Source organism: Pyrgilauda ruficollis, unplaced genomic scaffold (assembly GCF_017590135.1).
Source record: "Pyrgilauda ruficollis isolate IOZ18807 unplaced genomic scaffold, ASM1759013v1 scaffold52, whole genome shotgun sequence".
NCBI lineage: Eukaryota > Metazoa > Chordata > Aves > Passeriformes > Passeridae > Pyrgilauda > Pyrgilauda ruficollis.
This window is the reverse complement of record NW_024526822.1, coordinates 4785760-4803707: the sequence shown is the minus strand read 5'-3', so window position 1 is coordinate 4803707 and position 17948 is coordinate 4785760. Positions and strand designations below refer to the sequence as shown.

The 17948-nt window shown below is 54.4% G+C and overlaps 2 protein-coding genes across 2 annotated transcripts in view; both read left to right on the top strand.

Moving 5' to 3' along the window:
* The first annotated feature begins 1021 nt into the window (after nucleotides 1-1021).
* OAF (out at first homolog) lies at nucleotides 1022-13140 on the top strand. The gene is made up of 5 exons (XM_041480566.1): nucleotides 1022-1040; nucleotides 1601-1857; nucleotides 9792-9926; nucleotides 10376-10556; nucleotides 11636-13140. The coding sequence occupies exons 1-5, from the start codon at nucleotides 1022-1024 to the stop codon at nucleotides 11908-11910; spliced, it is 867 nt and encodes a 288-aa protein (XP_041336500.1). The 3' UTR covers nucleotides 11911-13140.
* A 3290-nt stretch (nucleotides 13141-16430) lies between these two features.
* Nucleotides 16431-17948, top strand: part of POU2F3 (POU class 2 homeobox 3) — a 43633-nt gene continuing 42115 nt past the window's right edge. The window contains exon 1 of the mRNA XM_041480597.1: nucleotides 16431-16638. Coding sequence (XP_041336531.1) covers nucleotides 16431-16638 — 208 coding nt within the window. The remainder of the gene's footprint in view (nucleotides 16639-17948) is intronic.

Genomic DNA, 17948 nt, shown 5'->3' with positions numbered 1-17948 from the left:
TAATCTCCTCTGAATAAATTCACTGTGTGAGTGGGGCCTTCTCCTTTTGCAGCTTTTGTCATGAGGATCTTTCTGCGCCTTCCTACCTTGTGCGCCCTCCCTCTCTTTTTGTATCCGAGCTGAGCCATTGCTTTCCTCCTTCCTTTGCACCTCTTAACTTTCCCTTCTCTTATTTTTAGCACTGCTATTGTCCTAAAAAATGTTTCAAGGAGCCAATTATGCTTGAGGGGAGCTGTAAAAATTTAGAGTTAAAGCTTGTGTGAGGTCACACAAAAAGTACTGTTTGGACAAGAGTGATCTCCCTGCCTGGAAGCGTGGCTTTAAATGGTTATTTCCATTTATTTCTGTGCTCCTCCTCACAAAGCTCTTTCTCCGAGGCCCTGATCCTGCTGCCACAGTGACCTTTGTGTTTGCAGAGAGACCTTTTGAAATCAAAGGGGCCCTTCAGCAGCATCTGCCCATCTGGAAATGATCACAGACCCGGGAAGGTGAAGGGCAGACTGGGGGCGTTTGGAGAGCGAGCTGCAGGCTCTGAAGTAACACAGGTCCCTCATTTCTGGGAGAGAGACTCTGAAGGTGTCCCAGTTACATCCTCGGGGGTACAGATGCCTCCAGCGTGGCTCACACCAGACCTGTGGCACTGGGAGCCTGAGGAATCACACCAATATCGACTGACTTGCAGCAAGAACACGTTCAGAAAATTCCGAGTGTATTTCACTGTGGCTGCCCCATCCCTGGAGGTGTTCAAGGCTGGCTTGGACAGAGCTCTGAGCAACCTGGGCTAGTGGAAGGTGTCCCTAAGATGGGGGTGGAACTTTAGGCGATCTCTAAGGTCCCTTTAGACCCACACCATTCCGTGGTAACATGATTTGAGCTGGGCTTTGCCCAAGCGCTGCCCTCCCTTCTCCTTTCCAGCTGTACTTTGCAGCCAGTTGGGACCCGGGGAGAAAATCACGGCGGGAATGCAGGAGAGCCGTGGGGCTGGAGGAACAGAACCTCCCTCCAGCCGGGGCTGTGGGAGATGGACCAGCGAGGGCGGGGTGGGGTCCTGGGTGATGGATCCACGTGCACAGGGTGGGTTTTGGATGGGGACCCACATTTGTGGGGATGCAGATGATGGATCCGTGGGGTCGGGGCTGTGTTTGATGGATCCATGTGCACACACTGGGCTGTGTTTGATGGATCCATGTGTGCATCCAGGGCTGTGTTTGATGGATCCATGTGTGCATCCAGGGCTGTGTTTGATGGATCCATGTGTGCATCCAGGGCTGTGTTTGATGGATCCATGTGTGCATCCAGGGCTGTGTTTGATGGATCCATGTGTGCATCCAGGGCTGTGTTTGATGGATCCATGTGCACACACTGGGCTCTGGGTGATGGATCCATGTGCGCAGCCAGGGCTCGCCCGCCGCTCCCCGCTCCCCCGCCCGGCGCTGTTCCTTTAACGACGGGGCGGGCGCTGCTCGGCGGGGCCGTCCCGGGTCCGGGGGGGAAGTGACGGGCGGGGGGCGAGGGCAGAGCCCGCGCGGGGAGGGAGGGAGGGAAGGAAGGACGGACGGACGGACAGCCGGAGCGAGCGGGCGGGCGGGCGCTGAATGAGCCGGGCGGGCGAGCCACCCCCGCGGGGCCGGGGGCGCGGCGGGGCCGCCTTCCCCCGCCGCCTTCCGCGCTCCGCCCGCGCCCCCCNCCCCGCTGCCCGGCCCCGCGGCGCGGGCAGAGCTGCGGGTGCGGGTGCGGCTGCCCGGCGGGCAGGTGACGGAGGAGAGCCTGCAGGCCGACAGCGGGGCCGACTGCGTCAGCCTGGAGCTGAGGGCGGCCGACGGCGCCCTCGTCACGCTCACGGCGGATTTCAGACAGGTACGGGGCGGGGGAGAGCATCGCCGGGGGGTTCGGGCAGGGAGCGAGCTGGGGAGAGCATCCCCCGGGGGTTCAGATCGGAACGGAGCGAGGTGAGCATCCCCGGGCGTTTCGGATAAGAACGGAACTGCGAGAGCATCCCCGGGCGTTTCGGGCGGGGACCGAGCTGGGGAGATCATCCCCGGGCGTTTCGGATAAGAACGGAACTGGGAGACCATCCACGGGAAGTTCAGACCGATATGGAGCGAAGAGAGCATCCCCGGGCGTTTCGGATAAGAACGGAACGGGGAGAGCATCCCCGAGGGTTTCGGATAAGAGCGGAGCTGGGGCATCCCCGGGGTCCCGCGGTGGTTCCCGGCGGGCTGGAGGAGGGTGAAGGCTGCGGGATGGGAACGCTGACCCCTGGCACCTCGCGGCGGGGTCTGGTCAGGGTTTTTCGTGCTCTCCCTGAGTGTTTCTTTTATGGGATGAGCGCTGGGGATGGCGATCCTTCCCGTCCTCCTTCCAGATCCGAGTCCATCCCAACTCGGAAGCTGGAAAATCTTGGCTGGGGGTCCAGGAGCCAGAAGGACCCTGGGAATGCACAGGGAAAAGTCCATCCATCCTCTCGCACCGTCGGGGGCTTTGTTTGAGCTCTCCCGCACAGCTCCAGGACAGAGCCAGGCTCGCTGTCCCCGCCGGTGTCACACCTGTGCCCGGAGCTGCCTCCACGCTGGAATCAGCGGGTGAAATATCCCAGGGGACGGGCAGAAGCTTCCAACCTGGGTCCAGCAGCTCTGGTGCTCCTGGCTGAGTTGTGGGCAGCACAGTTTTGCAGAATTCCTCGCAGTTTTGCACAATTCCTCCCAGTTTTGCGTGGCAGGCTCAGCACAGCCAGGCAGGGAGCAGGGTCAGGGCTGGGGAGATCTCAGGTTCCTGGCTCCGGTGTGGGATATCTCTCTCCACAATGCCGTGGGGTGCAGTTAATTCCTCCGGTGGGCTCCTGCTGCTTTTGGGGGCTCGTGTGTGACTGGCAGCTATCAGTTCTGAGCACAGCCCTGCTGTGCAGCACCCTCTGCTCCCAGCCCCGAGTCAGGGAGGTGATGCTGCTCAGCTGAAGCCCCAAATCCCACACATCTCATGGGCATGGAGTTGCCAAGCCTGGCTGGAGGCAGGGACCCCCCAGTGCCCAGGGAAGAGCAGTTTGCCCTTGGCGGCATGGCTGTGTTATCTTCATTCCAGCCCCTGTTTGCTCAAGTGGACTTTGCTTTGCAGCAGGAGGAAGCCCAGACCCATGAGATAGGAAGGTGCTGTGTCCCAGCCTGCTGTGAACCTTGGAGCCTTTTTGCCAGGGATTGTTCTGGTGCCTCTCCCCTGTTGAATCTCAGTCTCCCTGCAAGCCCCTCAGCTGTCCCTTTTCCTCCCTGAGGTGCCAGCAGAAGCCATGGTGATTTTGGAAGTGGTGGCATGTTTCAAATACTCCAGCACATGTGCAGGGAAGCAGCCCTGTGACTCCTATTAAAGAAAATATGAAATAATTGTATGCCATGGCACAGCAGGGAGGTTAGGAAGGGCTCTGAAGCCGTGGATTGCAAACTTGCACATTCCCAGGCGAGGGAAATCCAAACTCAGATCCTCTAGGCAGGTCCTTTGGGAACCTGGGACGTGACCTGTGCTGAGCTGGTGATTTTCCCAGCATTTTTCACTTGCTTCAGCTCCTCCTGAGAGTTCAGAGCTCACCACAAACCCGACTGAGTGTGTGTTACATCTTCACTCCCTCCCGTCCTTATTAGAGCTGAGTTTCTTCTGGGTTGGACATCTTCACTCCCTCCCATCCTTATTAGAGCTGAGTTTCTTCTGGGTTGGAGTTCTCTGGAGGTGTTTTGGGTCCATAGGTTAAATCCTGAGCTCCACAGCCCCTGCTGGCAGTGCTGGTCCCTGGAGGGCTTTGCAAGCATCTGACTTGCAGAAATGCATTCCTCATCCTCAGTTTTAGGGCAGCTGAGGCCTGACTCTGTCTGCTCCGTGGATTTGCTGGAAAATAGCTGGGAAAAGCCAGGGAAACATAAAAGGAGCAGGGAGCTGGCTTTGTGGTGAGGTGAGTAATGTGTGAGCAGGCAGCAGCCTGGCCGGGCTTCCCCCTCTGACCTGCTGCAGCTGCACCCAGACAGTTCCTGCTCTGCCCTGCTGCTCCTCTCGCCCAAATTACACAACTTCTCCCTGCGCTGGAGGTCGTGGGGCTCTGAGTGTTCCCAAAAGCAGCTGGGGTTGTTGTCTGCTGCCCTTGAGCCTGATGATGTGGCCAGGATGCTGGGGTTTTTCCACAAATGATTTTTCCATTCCTCTGGCTTAAACTGCAGGGGGTTCGTCCAAAGTCAGGGGTTTATTTACTTTTTTTTTTTTTTTTCCCTCTGCTGGCAATTTGTGGTTGCCAGACCAGGGGCTGGAGAAGAAATGAGATCATTGTTCATTGCTTTGCTCTGACACTGGTGGGACTTGAGCAGTGCCTGGGGCTTCCACAGGGCTGGGATTTTCTTTTCTCTTCCATCCCTGCCTGCCCTCCAGAGCTGGACCTGCTGGGGCTGTGTCCTCAGAGCACACCAGGTTATTTTCTCCTTGGTGCAGCACAAACTGGGCAGTGCAAGTTCAAACTGGGACTCGATGTTTTCTGGGCAGAGCAGGGGTGACCCTTTCTTTTCTTGCAGTTTGAAAGAAGGGAATGAAAGCGCTTCTTTTTCTGTGGTCGGGCATAAAATGTATGGCAAAAAATAAAGTTTTGTATTGCAAAAAAGTAAAGAGGGAGCTCAGCAGCCCTGAGTGTTGCGTCTGATTGGAGTGGAGTGATGTTGCCAGTTGTTAAACACAGCCTGAGAACAAAGTGGGTGGGTTTATTTCAAGGTCAGCACAAAGATAGGGAGAAGTTTCTCTTCTCTTCCCATTGCTGGAAAAGTTGGGCTTGGAAACACAAGGGAGGAAGCCTGAGTAGTGTTTTAACCCTTGCACTGCCAGTCCTTTCCGTGTTGATGAAGCTGTTGTGTGTTGTTTTTGGGGTGGGGGTGTCAGAATTTCCTCATGCCAGGGGCCCACGTGTTGGGTGACAAATCACCAGGTGGCACGGAAAGCATCTGACCACAGATTTTATCTGTGTGGTTTGGGAAGCAGCTTCTTCTCTGAACAGGTACCAAAAGTAGGAAATGAGGGACATTCAGGAGTTTTTGGGAGGGCTCATTAGAACACCCTGGTGTTTGTTACTCCATAGAATCGTATTTATTGCTCAGAAAATTTGCTTTTTATTCCCCCTCTCCTGGCACATCCTTGATTTGCCTTTTCAGATACTTGAATATGAGGCAGCACACCCAAATTCTCCATTCCAGCCACTTCCAGAGACAGAGGGGTTAAAAACCATCATCCCCACCCCTTCAGGGTAGCTCAGCTGGCTGGACCCCCGGTGTGGATGCAACACCAAATTTCCTGTGCTGTGCAAACTCCTGGAATTCTGGCCAGCCGTGCAGGATCCCTGGGGCAAAGGCTGCTGACAGCAGTGCAGAATTGGGCCCAGCAGTGCTGGTGTCACCCCCTGTCCCCAGCAGCACATTCCCCCTTGCCTGTGCCACTGCAGAGACAAAACTGGGTCCCCACAGCAGCACTGATGTCCTTAGGGGAGAGAAATTTGGCAGCAGAGCTGCCCGGGCTGCAGGGAGGAAGGCACTGAAATGATTTATTTCCCTGGGAACTGCTTTGCTCCACTCGACGTGGAATGGTTGCTGGGCTGGGAGCTGGACCACACAGGCTTGTAAATCCCTGCTGGAAAAAAAATCCCCAGGCAGGGGGGGCTGAGCTGCTCTCACCCCCCAGATGACAGCCCCTGGCTGGGGAGGGAGGAGCTGGATGACTTCCCTGCTCCTCCTTGGAAGTGCCTTGGGTGTGGGGATGGGCAGCAGTGGGATTTTGGGAGTGGGAGCACTGATATCCCTGCTGAAACAGTGGGATTTTGGGAGTAGGAGCATTGATATCCCTGCTGTACCAGCACTGATTTCCATGGTGCAACAATGAGATTTTGGGAATGGGAGCACTGATTTCCATATTGTAACAGCATGATTTTGGAGCACTGATTTCCCTGCTGTAACAGCAGGATTTTGGGAGTGGGAGCACTGATTTCTGTGCTGTAACAGCAGGATTTTGGAGCACTGATTTCCATGGTGTACCAGCAGGATTTTGGGAGTGGGAGCACTGATTTCTGTGCTGTACCATCAGGATTTTGGAGCACTGATTTCCCTGCTGTAACAGCAGGATTTTGGGAGTGGGAGCACTGATTTCTGTGCTGTACCATCAGGATTTTGGAGCACTGATTTCCATGGTGTACCAGCAGGATTTTGGGAGTGGGAGCACTGATTTCTGTGCTGTACCATCAGGATTTTGGAGCACTGATTTCCCTGCTGTAACAGCAGGATTTTGGGAGTGGGAGCACTGATTTCTGTGCTGTACCATCAGGATTTTGGAGCACTGATTTCCATGGTGTACCAGCAGGATTTTGGGAGTGGGAGCACTGATTTCTGTGCTGTACCATCAGGATTTTGGAGCACTGATTTCCCTGCTGTAACAGCAGGATTTTGGGAGTAGGAGCATTGATATCCCTGCTGTACCAGCAGGATTTTGGAGCACTGATTTCCTTGCTGTAACAGCAGGATTTTGGGAGTGGGAGCACTGATTTCTGTGCTGTACCAGCAGGATTTTGGAGCACTGATTTCCCTGCTGTAGCAGCAGGATTTTGGAGCACTGATTTCCCTGCTGCCTTGAGGAGCTGCTGTGGCCTTGCTGCAGGGCTGGCTGTCCCCAGCAGTGTTTGTCACCCAAAGCCAAAGCCCAGCTGTCACTGCCCCACTCAGGGCTGAGGATTCCCCACGCCCCCACCCTGAGTTATCTGGAGAGTCCCTGCCCTGCCCTGCTCTGCTCTGCTGGGACTTGTTCCCTGCTGGGAAATTCTGCAGGAGCCCGGAGTTAAAGGGGCTGTTTGCTGCCTTGGCTGGGTACCCACCTTGGCATGGATTCACTGCTTTTCCTGCTGGGAAAAGGAGGCTGGGGAGGGGAAGGTGCTCTCCAAGCTTTGGGGAAAGCTTTGGTGGCTCTTTGCTACGTACAGATAGAAATAATGTAAAATATTTTATATTTTATGTTATTATTTGTAGTTATTTTATACATATTTTACATGTATATTTATTTATTTTATATCTTTTATAATATATAAATAAAATAAAAATTATATATTGTATAAAATATTTTGATATATAACAATGTATTTTAATAATTTATAATAATAGATTTTATAAAATATTGTTTAGGTCCTGCTACTCGAGCTAAGCTAGCTTTAGCTTATAAGTTCCTTATTAGCTTATAAGTTTCCATAAGGAAAAATCATAAGAATAACAACCTATTCTAGTAAGAAAAATAAGTTTGCACCTGCATAAACAATAAATCTGTCCCATGGGAATCAGTGAAGAAAATATATAAACTAACCAAACTAACTAAGTCTTTAAAATATAGCAACAAAATAACAATATAAATATAAACAAATAAAATAATATATAAATATATGAATTATATATTATAAGTAATTATAATTGTTATAATAAATTAGATATAATTTATATTTTTCATAAAATATGAAGTAATGATATAGAAATAACTTTAAATATAAAATATAGAAACTTTATAACTTTAAAATATAGAAACTTTATAACTTTGAAATATAGAAACTTTATAACTTTAAAATATAGAAACTAGCTATTTCTCTATAACCAAATATAGAGATTTGACAGACATACAGCCTGGCCATTTACTGACCAATATACACAAATAAATAAGTGTATTGTTAGCCAATTAAGTCTTACACAGCTCCTTCTGATATTTCCTATAAATATGAGCTTTGTGACTAAAGAAGGGGCTTTTGTGCATGGAGAAACTGAGTCCTGTCTGCTTAGTAAAGCTCTTTCCCTGTGGAATCTTTCTGAAGCAGCATGGTTTGGTTCTTGCTCCACCTGGGGCTGCAGGGAGAGGGATCAAAGCCAAGTGAGGATTTGGGACAGGGCAGGGAAGAGAAGAAACTGGTTTTGCTCAGGACAGAGTGGTCACTGCAAAGTTCTGGGATTTCCCTCGGAATAATTCATGCTGCAGGAGCCAGATCCTTGAAAAAATGGCTTTTTTTAAAGCTGTTTCGGTGCTGGCAGCCCAGCCTGTCCCAGTGCATCTCCCTCGGTGTCAATAAATGCTCTGGAAATCCCTGGCACCTGCAGTTTGGGCAGAGGGAGTTGTGAATTCCTCCTCTGCATCAGCCCTGAGGAGGAAAGAGCCGGCTGGCTGAAGGCTAATTCTTAAATAGATGGATCAGGAGGATTAATCAGCTGCTCAGCACGTTCTCATTTTACAAAAATTGCCTCCAACCTGGGAAGTGCTGCACTGTTTTTAATCTCCTGCCCGTGGAGGTTTTCGGCCTGAATGCAAAACGTGGCTATCCCTGCTTGCTTTTCCCAGACTGTTCAAAGGGAATTAGAATTAAACCCGCAGCTGAGGAATATGCCAGAGTCAGCTGCTGGTTTTAGTCCACTCATCCATGGGCCCTGCGTGCTGTGGGAGCTCCCAGCCGGGCCAAGTGTGGATGGGGAATGTGGTTTGTCCCGGTGCCTCAGTGGGACGTCTCCCCATTAAATCTCTCGGAAAAAAGTAAAAATTCCACAGCAATTTCACAAGAATTTTTGGAATCTCTTTCTTCTCAAGCCTCCTCCGTGCCCTGCAGTCAACAATCGAAGCAGCCAGATGATTTCTCCCATCCTGGGGGCGGCAGTGCTGTTCTTGCAGCTGTCCAGATGTGCACTGAATGGCATTCCCATTGCTCTTCTGGGCATGGGAGAGAGGGCAGGAATAAACAGTGGGCTCAGAGAGCTTAGGAAAGCTCAGCTGGAAAAGGGAAATGCTTCCTTCTGGGGCAGAGGGAGGCTGGCAGAGGTAAGGCAGTGAGCCATGCAGCAGGAACAGCTCAGGAGGAGAAGGTCTGAGCAGCTGGCACAGCTCTGCCCTGCAGCCTCCAGTGCCTGCCCAGCTCTCTGTGGAGGGCTTTGGCTGCAGGAGGTGCCAAGGGCAGGGATGCTCTCCCTGTTCCAGTCCTGCTTGGCCCTTTGGGCTGGCACCAAGGGGTGGCAGATTCCCACAGAGGGCACCGATGCCCCTGAAGCCAGAGGGAGGGATTGTTCCCTGCAAGGAAATCGGGGTTTGGTGCCAGAGCAGGACACAGGGAGGCTTTGCTGTTGACCAGGGAATTCTGTGGCTCTACATGAAGTGACTGTGACTGATTTGCAAGCTGGTTCTGGAAAGGACTGCAATCCACGTTATATAAAATGACAAAATTAGTGACCTGGACAGAAAAGGAAGTCAGCTGCAGCTGATCATAATGGCTCCTTCTGCCTTTAACAATCTCATTTTCACTTCTGTTCCACACGTTCAGGGATGAGTAACTTTTTCTCCACTATGTCACTTGTCAAGAAGCAAGTGAGGGAAGGCAGCAGAGGAAATCTGGGGCTACTTACTCAGTAAGGCATGAAGATAATGGCTGTGTGATATTTGCTCAACAAAACCAAAGGAGGCTCCTTGGGGCTTTGCTTCACTTCTTGGGAAAGCACAGAAACCCTCAGCTGTTGGGTGTGAGATGTGACCTGGCAGCAATTTGTCCTTGCCACAGTGGGATTGTGAAAACCCTTCATTCTCTGCAGACACCAGGGATTCTGCTGCAGGCTTTGGGGTGGGATTGGAGCTGGGACCACACCCCTGTGCTCAGGTGGCACAAGTAGGAGACCTTTGGCTTTGTTTTAGGGCTGGAGCCTTTCTCTTTGACCCCGACATCTCAGTTCACCTCACCAATGCCAAAGATTTTCAGCTCTCACTCTTGTTATTTCTCTCTGTGGCAGGAGGTGAAGATTTTCCGTGCCTTAATCCTCGGGGAGCTGGAGAGGGGCCAGAGCCAGTTCCAGGCCCTCTGCTTTGTGACCCGGCTGCACCGCAACGAGATCATCCCCAGCGAGTCCATGGCCAAGCTGCGGCAGGTACGGGGCTCCCTCCTCCCATCCAGACAGCAATTCTCAGAGTTTTCCTGCCTGGATGCCCTTCCCAGGCTGCTGCCTGGCTGCTCAGCTCTTCAACCCACCTCTGAGCACCCCTCCTGCTTGAGGGGTTTGGTGTTAAACTGAGTTTATAAGTGGCATTGGTCCTGTTCTAGTAAAGTTTTAGTTGAGCCTAATTTGTGTCAGGGATGTGAAAATGCCTGCCCCAATGAAGCCAGTACTGATCTGGGACCATTAATCAGGACAAAACACGGAGAAACTACCACAGGCAATGGTAAAACATCGTGGTTTCAGTACCAACAGGTTATTTTAGAGTGCCTCTCACCCTGCTAGGATGCAGGTGCACATCTGTTCTCACATCTGGTGTTGACAGCACATCTGTAAGGAGTAAGATGCAGCCAGGATTAAAGTTCTGATGATTTCCTCTGCAGAAAAACCCCCGGACAGTGAGGCAGGCAGAGGAGGTGCGAGGTCTGGAGCACCTCAGCATGGACGTGGCTGTGAACTTCAGCAAGGCAGCCCAGCTGAGCTCCCACATCCACAACGTCTGCGCAGAGGCCAGCGAGGCCATTTACACCCGGGAGGAAGATGTCAAGTTCTGGCTGGAGAAAGGTGATTTCCCGTGTCTTTCCCTGGAGCTGCTCCTGTCAGTGGGCTGGCACGGCGCCGTGGTGGCTCCTGCCAGGTTTCTGGGGATCAGCACTGATTGTTTTGGCTCTGAGGCGCGTGTGTCACCCTGCCTGTGTGTGAGCAGATCTCACTCCTGCTGCTGGCGCTCCCTGAGTGAACCTAATTTGGGATTTTAAAAGTAACCTTTCACCTGCTCCACCACCCAGAGGGAGCACATTGGTCTTGTGTCTTTTGGCTTACTGTCCCCAGGGTCTTCTGTTCTCCTCTGGTTCTTATGCAGATTTAATCTCTGGAGATGCTCTTTCCAACCTCCTCCTTGATCTGGGAACTGTGCAGCTACCAGAGCTGGCTTTGGTGGCTGTCTGCTTTGGCTTTACCTCATGGCAGCACCCTGAGGGATGTCTGTTCACCCTGAGGGATGTCTGTTCACCCTGAGGGATGTCTGTCTGAGGTGCTGCCAGACCTTGCTCTCCTTGGGGTCTTTCACTCTCCCGTGGCTCCCATTCAGATTTAAGTCCCAGCAACTCCTGGAAACATTGCCCAACCTCCTCCTCAGCCTGGGGGCTGTGTGGGGATGGCCTTGGTGTCCCTCCATCCTGAGCCTGTGTGTGCTTGCTCCCACAGGGGTGGACGGCTCCATGTTCGAGGTGCTGCTGCACGGCTCGGACCTGCCAAACTTTGTTTTCCTTGGGGTTCTTTATTCCTCCTGTGGTTCCCATTCAGATTTAAGTCCCAGTAACCTCTGGAAACATTTTCCAACCTCCTCCTCAGCCTGGGAGCCATGTGGGGATGGCTTTGGTGTCCCTCCATCCTGAGCACTGTGTGTGCTTGCTCCCACAGGGGTGGATGGCTCCATGTTCGAGGTGCTGCTGCACGGCTCGGACCTGCCGAACTTTGTTTTCCTTGGGGTCTTTTATTTCTCCCATGGCTGCCATTCAGATTTAAGTCCCAACAGCCCTTGGAAACATTTTCCAACCTCCTCCTCAGCCTGGAAGTCGTGTGGGGATGGCTTTGCTGGCTCTGTCCCTCCCTTCTGAGCCTGTGTGTGCTTGCTCCCGCAGGGGTGGATGGCTCCATGTTCGAGGTGCTGCCGCAGGGCTCGGAGCTGCCGGAGCTGCAGCGCTGCGGGCTGTGCCAGGACCGCTGGAAGCCGTGCATGTGCAGCTACTCGCTGAGCATCGAGTGGTACCCCTGCATGCTCAAGTACTGCAAGAGCCGCGACGCCGCGGGCAGGGTGTCCTCCTACAAGTGCGGCATCCGCAGCTGCCAGAAGGGCTACACCTTCCACTACTACGTGCCTCAAAAGCAGCTCTGCCTCTGGGATGAGGAAACTTAGAGCCAGGCCAGGTTGCCCAGGGGTGGCTCGTCTGCCCCAGCGAGGAGCTGGCTGCTCTGAAGAAGGAATGATGTTCACAGCGGTGCCTTGTGCTCTGTGCCTTTCCTCGTGGCCTCCTGGCCTCCCTCTCCACGTGCTGTGACAAGCAGGCTCAGCTCGCTGGGTGGTGATGCTCTGGCTCTCTGGGGCAGGAGATGCAGGTTTTGGGGTGAAGCACAGGGAAAGGGATGTGCTGCCCTGCTCTGGAGCTCAAAGGGGCACTTCCCAGCCTCGAGCTGAGCGGGCAGGGCAAGGATCTTGCTGACCTGGGTTGCCAAACATCTCTGCCACTGAAGAAACCCCTTTGCTGCCTTCACCACCTCCTGGTGACACAACCACAGGGAAACAGCTGATTTCTGGGGCCACAGCCCCTGAACAAGGAGGCTTTGAAGCCCACCCAAAGCAAGAGCCTGCCTGTAGCTTTTCCTAGTGCCTGACTGGCTGTTATATCCCCCAGTGGATGGAAGATACACCGGGGGATATAGCCCAGCATCTTGTGCCCCTAAAGGGCTGGTAATTAGGGCTTTAATTAATCCCTATCTAGACTAGTGAAGGCCCAACTTTTTGTGTTGGTCTTGTGACTGTTCCACTAAGAAAGAAACATCTAGAGACTCGTGACTACCACCGTAACCCTGTGGTTGGAAGGGGAGAGGAGGATCCCAGGTGGGTTTTGAAGAAGACAGGATTCTACATCCATGTCCAGTTTTATGTCCTGCTCTGCCAGCTGTTCACAAGAAGCTCTTAAATAACTGTACTGCTTTGCTGTGCCTTGGTTTCCCCCATATGTTAAACAAGGGTGACACTGAAGTTGTCCTTGGCCCTGGAACATTCCTGGAGGGATCAGACAAAAAGCACTGGAAGTGCTGCTTGGGTCTGTGTCCTCTTCCACTCAAATTAGGACAAGCACAGAGGGGAGAGAAGCTCTTGGGGTCTTGAGGAACCCCTGTGCCTCCTGGTGAAAAGCCTTCACAATGTGCCTTTTTGCCTAAAACACAGGAATTTTTGCAAAGAAGAAAAAAAAATAATTTGGTCACAATTATTTTTGTATCGATCACTTAAGGGGGTGGGGGGAGAAGGGAAAGGTATTTTAATATTGGAACATGAAGTAAAACACACTTGAAATGGTTTTTTTAAACAAACAAAAAAATTATTTATCATTTGTAAGGTAAAATAAACTGATTTTTTAAAGCATCCTTGGCCTAAAAGTTTCTCTGTGTGTGAATTCAGAATTTTTCCTTTATGGGTAAGTCTCAAACCTGCACCTGGTGAAGAGCCATGGACTGGGGGAGAGCATGCAGGAATTTTTGACTGATTTTTTTGGCAGACTGATTTTTGACTCAGCAAGGTGATGCTGCACCTCAGACTCTCCATGGGGAGACAGGTTTGAGGCTCATAGGGAGAGGTTTGGCTCATCCCAAGCAGTTCTGGGAGCTTTGAGCTCGAGCTCTGCTGGATAAACCCATCAGCAGAAGCAGGTCCTGGTCCCACGAGGCTTCTGTGGCTGTGGAGAATATTCCTGGTGAATTCCTGGTGAATTCCTGGTGAATTCCTCCGCAGCTCCAGCTGATGAGGGCGGCACTTTGGGGCCAGCCCGGAGCTGCTGTGAGGGAGAAATGAACTGTGGAGCTCTGATTCCCTCTAGTGTGGGGAATGCAGGGATGGGACCGGCACCTCCTCCAGCGTTTCTCCGCTTCGCCACCAACAATTCACCTTTCGGGGGGCAGGGGGAACGGGGCTTTGTTCTCTGCTCTCTGCGGGGTTTTCTCACGAGTATTGGGGTTAAACTCAGCTCTGGGGCAGGCGGGCTGTGAGCAGGGTGCGGTGGGATTCCAGGCACTGCTGTCCCTTCCCGCTGCTGCCGCCTGCACAGGGATGTCGGGACGGACACGGGCTCGCTCTGAGAGCATCGGGACACATCCCAGCGAGCGCTGTGGGCTTTATTTTGGAATTCCGAGGCTCTGGAATGTCCGTAGCCGGTGCAGTTTCCCGGCCTCCAGCAGTGGGTGCTGGCGGAGCGCGGCTGCGCCCGGCCGGGTTCGGGATGTCGGGATGCCGGGATGTCGGGACAGGGATGCTCGTGGTCCAGCCGGTCCCTGCAGAATCGCAGGGTGTCCCCAGCCCTGCCGGAAGAGAACGTTGGGGATTTTTGTAGCCTCTCCCTGCAGTTTGTGCTTCCAGGGCCCGTATCCCATAAATCGGGTGCTACCTACAGAGTTTATCTCCCTCCAAGAGACACCTGGAACAGCAGGAGAGGAAGAACACGGTGCCTGCAGTGAGGAGGGGGGCGGATAGGTCATTGATGACCACACGGAAAAGAAAGAGCAGCGTGTTTGGTGGTGTCTGAGAGTGATTTTAGCAGTGATCAGAGTAAAACCAATCCTGCCTTGCCTGATAATCCCATTTCCCCGGCAGAAAGAAGTGGTGATGCTGTGATCCATCCCCTCATTTTCACAAGGAGGGTGTGTTCTCTCCCGCACATCACCAAAGCTCAGGGCACCCAAGGGGATGGGCTTGGCTGTCGCAGCTATTTGGGGAGAAAACCATCTAAATATTTAACTTTCCCCTCTGTTTCACCAAGCACAAAATAACAGCCAGAAAAAGTCATTCCCAGCCGCGTCTGGGGCCAGGAGAGGGCACTGGTGCCCTGCCCGTGGCCTAGACAGCATCCCTGACCGGAGGATGCCCGGGATTCCTGTCCGGCAGGAGATGCCACCGGCAGAGCAGCCCTCCTGGTGGGCTCTGGAGTACGGGAAAAACGCCAGGAAGAGCAGAGAGAGAAACTCCTGGCTGGTGAACAAAAGGTGCTCTGATGTGGGGGAAGGAGAGCTCCCGTGGTCGCCAGCCTTTCAAGCTGGCTGGGAGCCACCAGCAAATAAATTCCTGTTTGACGCAGTGAAGACACCCGATCACGTCAGGCTTCAGGATGGGGGAAAACCCAGAGAAAAACACACGAAAAGAGGGCGGCAGCTTCCCAGGAACGCCCCAGGGCTCAGGCCTGAGTGGCTGGACGGGTGGCAGGAGCCCAGGACCCGTGCCAAGCACCGGCTGCTGCTGCCACCTCGCTTCTTCCTGGAGGCTGAAATCTCCCCTGCCCTGGAAATAAATGTCATTGTGAGCCGGGAGCCCCCAGCTTCCCTCTGTTTTTTCCTTGTTAGGGCTTGGCTGGGCTCCTCCGCCCTCTCCCGGGGATGTGCTGGCTGCCCATGCCGCGGGCAGCTCGGCCCCTGGGCTGGAGGTGAGGCTGGAGATCCTGCCCGCCTACCCATCCCCCGGGAGAAACCTGTCTTTCCAGGGAGGGAGAGCGGCATGTGGGAAAGCCGAGAGCCCTGGAACGTGAATTACCCGGGGAGAGATGAATGTGTGATAGCTTGTACCTGGCAGCTACTAATTGAGCGTTAACGCTTTCAGCGGGGCTCCCGGCGGCTGCAGCCCGGCCCTGTCACACGGCTGTCCCCAGGGTGCTGGGGTCACCAGGGTGGCACATGGCAGGGACAGCGAGCAGCTGCCTGGCTCGCTGGGTCCCTGTCACAGCACGGAGCTCAGCCTCAGGCCTGTTTCTGCAAAAGGAGCCAACGTTAGGGGATTTTTTCGTGCCTGGCTTCCCTGGAAGTTGGTAAATACTGTGGCTTGGAGCAGCAGGGATGAGGAGGAGGAGGCTGGCTGCCACTTCTCTCCTCTCCTTAGGGGACAGAGATGGAGCTCGTCAGGAGAGCAGGGGTCTCCACGTGCCAGCCTTTATCTTTATTATTTATTCTTTAACCCTGCTCTTTATCTCCAGGTTTCTTTGATGCTTTTCACTTTCCTTTTCGTGCTGCTTCACTCAGCATCGAGGTGCAGCCCAGCCTGAGAGGACACAATGACACAGGATTAGCAGAGTGACCCCAGGAACTGGGCTGTTTAGCCTGGAGAAGAGGGGGCTCAGAGGTGACCCCATTGCTCTCTATGATTCCTGAAGGGGGGTTGCATACAGGTGGGGTCGGTTTCTTCCACCAGGCAGCACTGACAGAACCAGAGGACACAGTCTCAGCCACGTCAGGGAAGGTATAGGTTGGATATTAGAAAAAAAATTCACTGAAAGAATAATAAATAAAGAATGCTCTTCCCAGGGAGGTGGTGGAATCAGCATCTCTGGATGTGTTTAAAAAAAGGCTGGAGACGCCACTTGGTGCTATGGTCTGGTTGAGGTGTGAGGGCTGGGGCAGGTGCTGAGGGTGCTGCTCGAGCCCACCCGGGGTGCTCAGAGCCCAAAGGGGGCACGGCAGAGCTTTGGGGCAGGTGCTGCGGGTGCTGCCCGAGCGCAGCGCTTTCCTTCCTGCCCTCCTTCCCACCCCACCCCGCAGCCTGGCAGCGCTGCAGGGACTCATCCATTCCCGAGTTACTAATATGCAAATGGCAGCGTTTGCATGGGCCTGACGCCAGGCTGCTGGGTGTCAGGGCACCCGAGGGAGCCGGAGGTGGGGCGAGGCGTGGCACCGCGCCGCATGCTCACCTGGCCCTGCATGGCAACAGGCAATGGAGCTCTAGGTCCCTTGGGCTGCGGACCCACGGCCGCTTCGAGAGGCAGCGGGTGGCAGAGGAGGGAGGGCAAACTGGCAGCCCCTGGCAACCTGGGGCTGACGGCAGGAGGCTGGGCACACCGCGGATTTCCCCCCGCCGGCAGGATGGTGAACCTGGAGTCCGTGCACGCAGGTAAAAGCGCACGGAGCGCAGCGCGGAGCGGCCGGGGCCGTGGGCTCGGGCAGGAAACGGGCTCGCTCTGATTGCCCTGACCTTTCCTCGCTCTTTTCCCTCCTCTTTTCTCCCGCTGGCGCGCCTGGTGAAGTGCCCACATTCCTGGCGGGGGATGGATGCTGCCCTGATCTGTTTAGGGGGCTGCCAAGCCATGCCCACAAGGTGGGAGCAGCGCTGCCGCTGCCAGCCCCACCGGGGTCAGGGAGCAGCGCAGAGGGCTCTTGGGTGCCTGGAAAATGAAAGTTTAGTGCCTGATCTGTGTGTCCTGTCACCGGGACAGAGCTGGGAGAAGGGAGAAGGGATAAACCCGCGGAGGGATGCGGCAGGGGTGGAGGGAGGTGTGCGAGAGAGAGATGGGGCGCGGGCTGAAAGGAGAAAAGTTCGTGGCAAAGCGGGAAAAGGAGGGAGAAATGAATGAGGAGGGAGCTGAGGGAGGCTGGGTTGAGGCAGGAATGAATGAGCAGCCATACTCAGGAGCTGCTTCCCGGGGTCTGATCCAGAGGGGATCTCACATCCCCTCTGAGCAGCCCCTGCCCTGCAGCGAGCTGGGAACCAGAGCAATCCCTGCCCGATCCCCCGGAGCTGTGCTGAGCCCCGCTCACCCTGCCAGAGCTCGATCCCAGGGCAGGACGGCATCCCTGGGCACAGGAGCTGAGCCTGACGCTGGAACTGGAGCATGGGGGGCAGCCAGACCCCGAGAGCCCCGTCCTGGCTGGGCAGGCAGTGGCATTTTGGGGCACAGGAGCTACATGCCCCGTTAGTGACTTCTGTCCTGGGCTTTGTGCAGCACAAACCGCTCTGCTGGAGGGGAGGGGAGGAGGCATCCATCACTCTGTGCCAGGCTCATTCCCTGGGGTACCCCTGTGTGGATCCTGCTCCTCAGGGACACCTGGGGGCTGGAAGCCCCTCCACAAGCAGACAGGCCTGCAGGGCAGGTGCAGCAATGCCCCCAGCCCAGCCAGGGCCAGCGGTGTGACAGTGTCAGTGGTGTGACAGTGTCAGTGGTATGACAGGGGTGGCCAAAGCCCTTGCTCCACGGCCGTGTCCCAACCTCTGCACGGCTCTGGGATGCCTCTGTGGCCAGCCTGAGTGGGCTGGGGAGCCCTGGCCACGAGGAGAGGCTGCCAAGGAGGGAGGCTCGTGGTCTTGGCTCGGGGTGTGAGCCTGACTGGTCGGAGCACCTGCTCTGGGTGTGCTTGCGTTGGTGTCTCGGGGGGACGCGTCCCCTGCAGGCTCCAACCCACCCACCTACCCACCCACCCACCCAC